Source organism: Pectinophora gossypiella, chromosome 22, assembly GCF_024362695.1.
Source record: "Pectinophora gossypiella chromosome 22, ilPecGoss1.1, whole genome shotgun sequence".
Lineage (NCBI taxonomy): Eukaryota > Metazoa > Arthropoda > Insecta > Lepidoptera > Gelechiidae > Pectinophora > Pectinophora gossypiella.
Genome location: NC_065425.1, coordinates 178,757 through 187,496, shown reverse-complemented (window position 1 = coordinate 187,496; position 8,740 = coordinate 178,757). Strand labels below are relative to the sequence as shown.

Here is an 8,740-nt window from a genome sequence, read left to right as displayed (position 1 = left end):
TCCCTGGTTCGAATCCCGGTGGGGACATATCACAAAAATCACTTTGTGATCCCTAGTTTGGTTAGGACATTACAGGCTGATCACCTGATTGTCCAAAAAGAAAAATGATCCGTGCTCCGGAAGGCACGTTAAGCCGTTGGTCCCGGTTACTACTTACTGATGTAAGTAAGTAGTCGTTACATGAGCCTTTGGCGGCTCAATAGTAACCCTGACCCCAGGGTTGATGAGGTTGGTAGGTACTCCTACTCACAACCCACACGATAGAAGAAGTACTGTTCAATTGTTCATCCTGCAATGGATGTACTTCCTCTGACTAACCTAATTGGGAATATAGGCGCGAGCTTATGTTATGTTTTCGAATGCGGACCGTCCTGGCATGTGTCGCATACTGATAAGCTTCACATAAGGATAGATAGATAGTAGGTAAGTAAGTACTTATCTGTTTAGTGTGACTGTATTTTACGTGGCTTATATTGGTGGCGAGGAGCTCGAGGAGCTCGGTGGCGCAGCGGTAAACGCGCTCGGTCTGCGATTGTTGAAGTTAAGCGACTTTCGCAAAGGCCGGTCATAGGATGGGTGACCACAGAAAAAAAAAAGTTATCATCTCGAGCTCCTCCGTGCTTCGGAAGGCACGTTAAGTCGTTGGTCCCGGCTGCTTTAGCAGTCGTTAATAACCATCAATCCGCACTGGGCCCGCGTGATGGTTTAAGGCCCGATCTCCCTATCCATCCATAGGGAAGGCCCGTGCCCCAGCAGTGGGGACGTTAATGGGCTGGTGATGATGATATTGGTGGCGGCATTAATTAACCACCTGGCCGAACAAATGGAAAACGCAAAGTAAACGCATTCGACTCGGCATGACGTCAAAGCCAAGGGTGTCATAAAATGATGCCTTGAAGACCCGCGTTGATGTCATGGGCCAATAATAATTGTGGGACATCAAAGCAAAATATATTGAGATATTTTTCTTTTTCTGAACTGAAACACAGAATGTGCTCAACTGGAAGAAAGAAAAATGTTTTGAGCATTTTCTGTGATAACCTGGCAACCTGCTGCAATACAGTATAGTGCATCATATCGATCTTAGGGACTATACTAACATATATTTAAATATTAAGTAACTGTCATAATTTCCATCGGAAGCCGCCGCCGTCGCCATAAGTGTTTACTGGCCAGCTCCGCTAGAAGCCCGTATTGCTCTATGGTTTTATAACTATTTCATAAAGTATTAAAAAGACTTTTCAAAAGAAAAAAGAACACTGGGTTTTTGCTGGAATCCGCGCTAAAATGGCCTAAAACTGATCTATGCAAGCAAGCCAATAGAATTTTTTTCGTCATTCTCTCTAAAGACCATGACAAACGCAAAGAATGCGCCAGTCTCACACCTCTATGGGTCCTACATAACACCTTGGACACGAGGGACGCTGACAGCGCGTGTGACGTCACCGCCGCCCGCGCAGCCACCGCTCGCGCTATTCGCAGCGCGGCATGACTCACCACGAAATAAGGTTATTGTAATCCAAGACCGATACGCGTATTCTGGATTCTGTTGTCCGGCCAAGTAGTGACTCCAGCCGTAGGCAACAATAAGTCACGCGTTTTGTGCCACCAAGTAATTAGTTTACGAGCCCACAAGCTATGATCTCGTTGGGCATTATTCACCTTCATCGTTCATTAGTAAACAAAACTGCTAAGACTACTCGTTTTTCCCAGAGTTCGCTTACCTAACCTGAAGATTTGACAGGTCCGGTTTTTTTACATAAGCGACTGCCTGTCTGTCCTTCCAACCTGCGAAAGGAAAACCAGCCCAATAGGTACTTGTTAAGTCTCACATATCTCCGAAACGCATTACTCGGGAATGTGGGTTTCCTTACTTCACCTCCGAGCTCGTGATAAACATGTATGATCCAGACATGAATTCCAAAACAAATGCCGACACCGATGGGCCGATAACGATAAGCGCTGAATTAGGAGAATCAACGACCCCGCCGGCGTGGTATCGGAGTCCTAAAGAATGGAGTGCATATATTGGATTAGTGACAAGTTGTCGCCGCGCAGCATCCGACCGGAATGTGACTGTCACTGCCACCTGGGAGCGGAGACTGTGACATGTCACCGGTTACAGCGGCGACACACTTTCATCTGCTATATCCAAGGCGAAAATACTAATCATAATCATTTATTTTTTGTGCAGCCTGTGGGTCAACTATACGCAGCGTGCCATCAACTCTCTGCGCGTCCAGTATAATAATGCTTTCAGGATTCTCGTGGGTCTTCCTAGGTACCATAGCGCGTCAGGGATGTTTGCGGCGGCGCGTTTTGATGGCTTTCACGCCATCATTCGCAAACGAATCGCTTCCCTGATGCGCAGAGTGAGATGTAACCCGAACGGCATCCTGAAGGCATTATCAGATAAGCCAGACTGCCCTTTTTGGGGGCATTGGAATGCGATTCACGTGGGCTTTTAATTGTTTTTCTTAATTGGGTTTTTTTTTTGTCGGTGTGTAATGTAATTATGTTGTCTGTGTGTAACTTTTTATGGGAATCGCCTGAAATAAATGCTTTTTTTTTAATTTTTTTATTATATATTTTTTTTTTTTGTAAATAATAAACAAATATTTTACATTAAGTGAAACAATATTATATTATCAATATTATATATAACAATGTTGTAAAAATGAAATGTCAATTATAATTATATAAAAAATCATACTGACACGATTCCTTTAAAAAAAAATGAATTGATAATTTGCATAACATTCATTAAATAAAATAAGGCATCACATACTAGGGTAATTCACCAAAGATTGTCCAAAGAAATGGTTAATGGCCTTTACTTAGTTATTGTTTAATGACAATTGACCAAAACCACAAAGCAATGAAGGCGCTAAATGAGTATTACCCTTGTATTTGTTAAGCAGGGCCTAGTTGTTGCGGGTCCAACAAATGAATTTCATCTAAAAAGCAATATTGCAATTTGACATTTGCACATATAAAAGCAAGTGCGCAATGTCAGCAAATGTCAAATAGCAATATTGCTGCTTTTTTAGATGATTTTTTTCAATATCGCCTTTTAAGCCCCCCCTGGTAACAAGAAGCGTAGAATACGTTCATCTGCCCATCATCCCTGGCATGTTATGATACGGCGACATATGGATCGCCTGAGACATCATGTCCTCTCCAACGATGAGCTGATAACCTGATACCATAACGGTCCAGCTATTTCACTACCGACGAATGGTGGCACTGCTCACCCGGCTTGGACATCGGGCGTGAGTTTTGTCTGTTTAATATACACAAATAGTTAGCCCATATACGTCTCACTTCTGGGCACAAGCCCCTCATCAATCAATCGAAGCGGGCATGTATGGAGCGTACTCTACCACGCTGATCTGTTTACCATGAAAATAAAAAATCTATGGAAACAAAAGAGCGGGACATCTATGATAGAAACAGAAACACCAGCCAGGGAGTCCTGTTAGGCGCGAACCGCGGCTCAGGACATTCTTTGAGAGTATAAGTATAATATTATATATAAAAGAATTAATCGACTCTATTGGTCCGATAGCGATACAGACCCAATGAAGGAAATCGTCGACGGCGCCGGCGGAGTCAGTATCGGGGTCTAAGAAAACGTTGACAAAATGATACCTAACATCGTCATCATCATGACCACAACAGCTGTACATACCTAACGCTCCTAAAGATAAAATAGAATAACAGAGTAAAGGATTGTTCCAGACAGTGCAGTTAGATCTAATTATACCTAAAATGTGATCTAAGGCCTTGATCTGATTTACCTAAATATACTGAAATGAAATTGTGTTTAAGAATTCGTTGTACAATAACGCTATATCTATAATTCAGTTGAGTAGATATACGATGATGAACCCAATAACGAAAGTAAACAAGTCAATGACGTCGATGGGTGTAGAGTAAACAACTCTCTATGTAGTCCCAATTTCGAAAATTATCAAAATTTCTCAATGAAACTACGTCCACCTGAGACGTAAGCTGATCTTTATGATAGCAGGTACAGGCTCGCTGCCAAATGTTTTGACTAATAACGACTACGGAGTAAGCGCTACTGGCCTATATCTCCCGAAGACCACCGCGGCCGTAATGTGACGAGATCGACGTTGAATTCCGGAAAACTAAATCAGTGCAGGTGAGATGATTATTTTTAAACAAAATCCTATCAGCGGGTGAGCTGTCGCGCGCACGAGACGGTTCTGATGCCGATCGAACGGTCCCTATCGCATTTGTCGAACTAAAAAAGGAATCGTGCGCAACAGGCAGAATCGGGAGTGGAGGGGAGAGCGCGCGGGGAGGGGAACGACTCCAGGGTACTCGGGAGGGAACGAAATCTCGGAGTCAGGGTGGGACTGCCGAACGGTACAGTCACTCCTTCGTCGACGTCCAACAAACAACACAATGGTAAGTTGAACGCAGTGACACAAGTGTAGTGAGAACTATAGTGAAGCAAGTGATCAACCAACGGAACACGGGAAGTGAAGAAACGAAGGCTGCGGTTAACTAAACGTGCGCGGAACACTCGGGAGTCGTGATGTAATGTCAACTCCAGCAATGTGACGGCTTTGTACTCGGCTCAGGTCAAGATATATTTGCAATGTACAATTTGCAATAAACCGGAAAACATTACTTTCGCAAAAATGAGATCCAGAAACACCTCCAAAGACAAATCGGACGACGCAAAGTGTGATAAAACATCGAAATAATATTTTATCTACACCACTAAGCCACTACTCAAAATCTTACAAATAATATTAACACTACGTAGACTAAACAATACTAGATATTATTTAGTAAGTACAAGATTCAAATACCGGTGCAGCTAACAACAAACAACAAATTAAACATTAGTACAACAGAAACAAACTCAAACTACTTCAATTTGCACTAAATTATGATGACATAATATTACATTATTCAACAAAAAAACAGACACAAACAATCTAACAACACCTGAAAATAATTTTAAAATAATCTTGAGAGCCTAACTACTTAAAAAAACAAATTCCCAAATTGCTAATCCTAAAGCCCTCTATTATAAATACAAAGAAATACAAAAAATCTTGGTGAATCTTTTGCAAACGGAAACCTCAATAAGTTAAGAAAATACAATTTAATCGCGAAAGTCTATAAATAAATAATAGCAGCAAGTGTGGCGCAAAGAGAATCTATTTGTGATATTTTTACGTAACGAAATCTGGCGGGCGGCGCTACCGTTGAAAGCGGAGACGAGTTAAATATAGCGGCGCGCGCGCACGCTCCGCCTAAACGGGAAGCTCGCGCTGAAAGACGACCGATTTAGACTGAAACTGGAGCAAATAACAACGATAAACCGCTTACAAGATTTACACGAAAACTTAAATTTAAAGAACGGTGGAAATGTTAATTTAATTCTGTTTGATTCGATCGACGGTAGCAAATCAATCTTGTTTGATTGTCGGTCGCCATAGCACCTTCAGGACATCAAAATACGATTAAAATTAATGATATCGTTTGATATGAATTCAAAAAATAATGCTGATGCTACAAATATTGGAACAAAAATATTCAAGACGGAATTCTCTATAACGTAGGACCAGACAAAATAAATATCCGCTCACGTAGGTACCTAGGTTTTTTCACACACTTTCAGTACTTATCTATAGTTTTTGTTATTATCACTGTAATGTTAAAAACTTTTTGTAGGACTTTTGTTTTTTAGGAATGTTTTCACTGTGTTGCAGGCTGATAAGGACAAGAAGGTAAAGAAGAAGAAGGCGAAGGAAGATGCGCCAGCTGAGGAAGCATCCGCGCCCGCGTCGGGCGGCGGCAGCGAGCGCCAAAGCTCGCGCGGCAGCCGCAAGGCCAAGCGCACCGGCTCCAACGTCTTCTCCATGTTCTCACAGAAGCAGGTCGCTGAGTTCAAGGAGGTGGGTCCCATCCTCGGATATAATACGTACCCACATATCGTCGCCTTGTTCCTCCCAATAAGCACGCTCATTTCAATCCAGGTCAAAAGTGGTATTTTTACCCAGAAATCAATTGAAAGAAATCGAGGTTTTGTTAAGGAAAATCACACCACAATGTGATTTTTCAAAAGGGCGCTCACGTCGTCATTAGGGTAGTAGGAATAGCAGAAATTAGCAAAGTTGCATCAGGTATAGCACTAATTCAGAGGAAACTCGCAACGAGGTGTAATATCGAAATTCTGAATTTGGCCTTATCGTTGGTTCCGTTGACAGATTTAACAAAATATAGGTTACAGTAATCAGAATCCATTATTAAAATGTAGATTCCTTGTAAAACGCAAAACCAAAATCATCACCATTGTCATTATCAGAATTAGCCTGAAACTACACCAATCAACGAAATATTAAGTACTTAGATCTGTAGATTAGATTTTACAATTCAGTTAATATGTAGGACTAAATTATCATTAATATTTACAGCCCATTTACACCTCATAACAGCAACTGGTAGTGTCCTTTCCTTGCCAAAAATGTACATATTTTGCCTAGACAAGACTATTCCTGTATCAATAAAGTCTAGACCGTAATACTATGGAAATTACAACCACTCTAAAATAACCAGGAAGCGTCGTCGACGCAAATCAAAAGGTCTCTCAATATCCGCATATTATCTTCGTTCCTTGTATTATCTGGAGTAGTACTTGGTACAACATCCCATTGAAAGCGTCTTGGCTGCTGCGTTCTCTGAATATGAACAATCGCTCTGTTCTCGCTACACAGGATTGTTAATGTTTAGCTCGTGCTGCCGATGTTTTATAAACATGAGAATTGTATCGCAAATTGTCATCATTACCTATTTTGCTCATTATGCGCAGCGGGAAAGTGTTGTCTAAATGTAGGTAGGCTGTAAATCGTGAATGAGAGCAAGTTTCATAAGATGACATGGGTCAATAGGTCAATATTAGAATTTTGAGGAGTTGATGATGATAAAACTTTTCAAGATAATGCAATGACGATGACAAGCATAATAATGAGTTTCAAAATGAATATCCAAAATTAACAAGAGTTTTATATTTTTGTCCTGCAGGCCTTCCAGCTAATGGACCACGACAAGGACGGTATCATCGGCAAGAACGACCTCCGCGCGACGTTCGACTCGCTCGGCAGACTGGCCTCCGAGAAGGAGTTGGATGAGATGGTGAACGAGGCCCCCGGCCCCATCAACTTCACCCAGCTGCTGACCCTCTTCGCCAGCCGCATGTCCGGCGGCTCTGATGAGGACGACGTCGTCATCAACGCCTTCAAGACCTTCGACGAGGAGGGCAAGATCGACTCCGAGAGGCTCAGGCACGCGCTCATGACCTGGGGCGACAAGTTCTCCGCCGACGAGGTCGACGAGGCATACGACCAGATGGACATTGATGATAAGGGCTACATTGACACCACCAAGCTGATCACCATGCTCACCGCCAGCGGCGAGGAGGAGGAGGGCGGAGAGGCCGCGTAAGGCTCCCCCCCACCACCCCTGAGCCACGACCAACCGCTGCCAGTCCACGCGCGCCCGCCCGGCCGCCGGTTCACAAACATCATCACCTCGCGAACCGATACTTTTATAACTATTATATAATTTATTGTTTCCATTTTTTAATTTATATATAATGAAAATATAGTTCTACTATAACCAAAATGGTGTAGTACTGTCCCCGTACTATGTGATTTTTATATGAAACAACTGAAGACAATTTATTTTGTAAGAATACTATGTATTCTTGTTACCACAATAAATAAGTAAATAAAGTACGATCAAGTCTGACCTAAGTGAGGTGCGCCGAGTAACGGCCACATTTTATAACTTGGATTTTGTTATTGCATCACACATGCAGCACACACCCCTTCTTAGTTAAAAGATAATGTTCGCACCAGCCGTTGTAAGTTCGACTCTTGTTATGGAATATAAGTAAGTATATAAAAGAACACAGACCCTATCTATCTAACCAAACATTATAACCAACTTGCAAGACACCAAAAGGTATAATGTAAATTGATAGGTGCCTATGTGGTAGAAATCTAGGGCATAATATAACACACAACATCGCGTGACATGACGCCTTTATCCCTGAAAGGGTAGGCAGAGATGCAACCAATCAACCACCCACGCGTACACCCAATCCTCGCCAGCTATGTTTAAATCTAATACATTCAGGCGTTAGTGACATCGTAATAAAAACTTTGAGGGACGATTCAGGCCATGATTCTGAGTTAATATCAAGTGGAATAATTTTCCTGTCGGAAAATTCACACTTTTTATGTGGCTTTTTTAAATTATTTTCAGTGCCATACTTTTGCGCCGGAAAATTCCACTTGATATCAATCAATCAATCAATCAATCAATAATACTTTATTGCACAACGACATATACAAAGGACATAAACATACGAATAAAAACATAAGTACAATAGGCGGCCTTATTGATATTAACTCAGAATCATGAATTATAATCACTCAGAATCGGAATTATATATAGACACATATCTATAGCCTGAATCATCCCTCAAAGTTTTCGTTACGATGTCACTAACACCCTGTAAGTATAGACACCTATATGCCGGTTCCTACTTACTGTTTACCAAACAAAAGCTATTAGTTTCTTTAAGATTTTTAGTTCTAGATATTAATACGTAATTTGAATCTTTTAAATGAAAATATGATCGCAATAGAAAAAGTTTGAAGAAAAAAGTTTTGTGACGCTTTGCTTATCC

At 41.5% G+C, this 8,740-nt stretch overlaps 1 protein-coding gene across 1 annotated transcript; it reads left to right on the top strand.

Annotated features, from left to right (window-relative positions):
• The first annotated feature begins 4,282 nt into the window (after positions 1-4,282).
• On the top strand, positions 4,283-7,833 carry LOC126377219 (myosin regulatory light chain 2). The gene is made up of 3 exons (XM_050024918.1): positions 4,283-4,437; positions 5,757-5,942; positions 7,069-7,833. Exons 1-3 carry the CDS (start codon positions 4,435-4,437, stop codon positions 7,486-7,488), a joined length of 609 nt encoding a protein of 202 aa, XP_049880875.1. The 5' UTR covers positions 4,283-4,434; the 3' UTR covers positions 7,489-7,833.
• Positions 7,834-8,740: the final 907 nt, after the last annotated feature.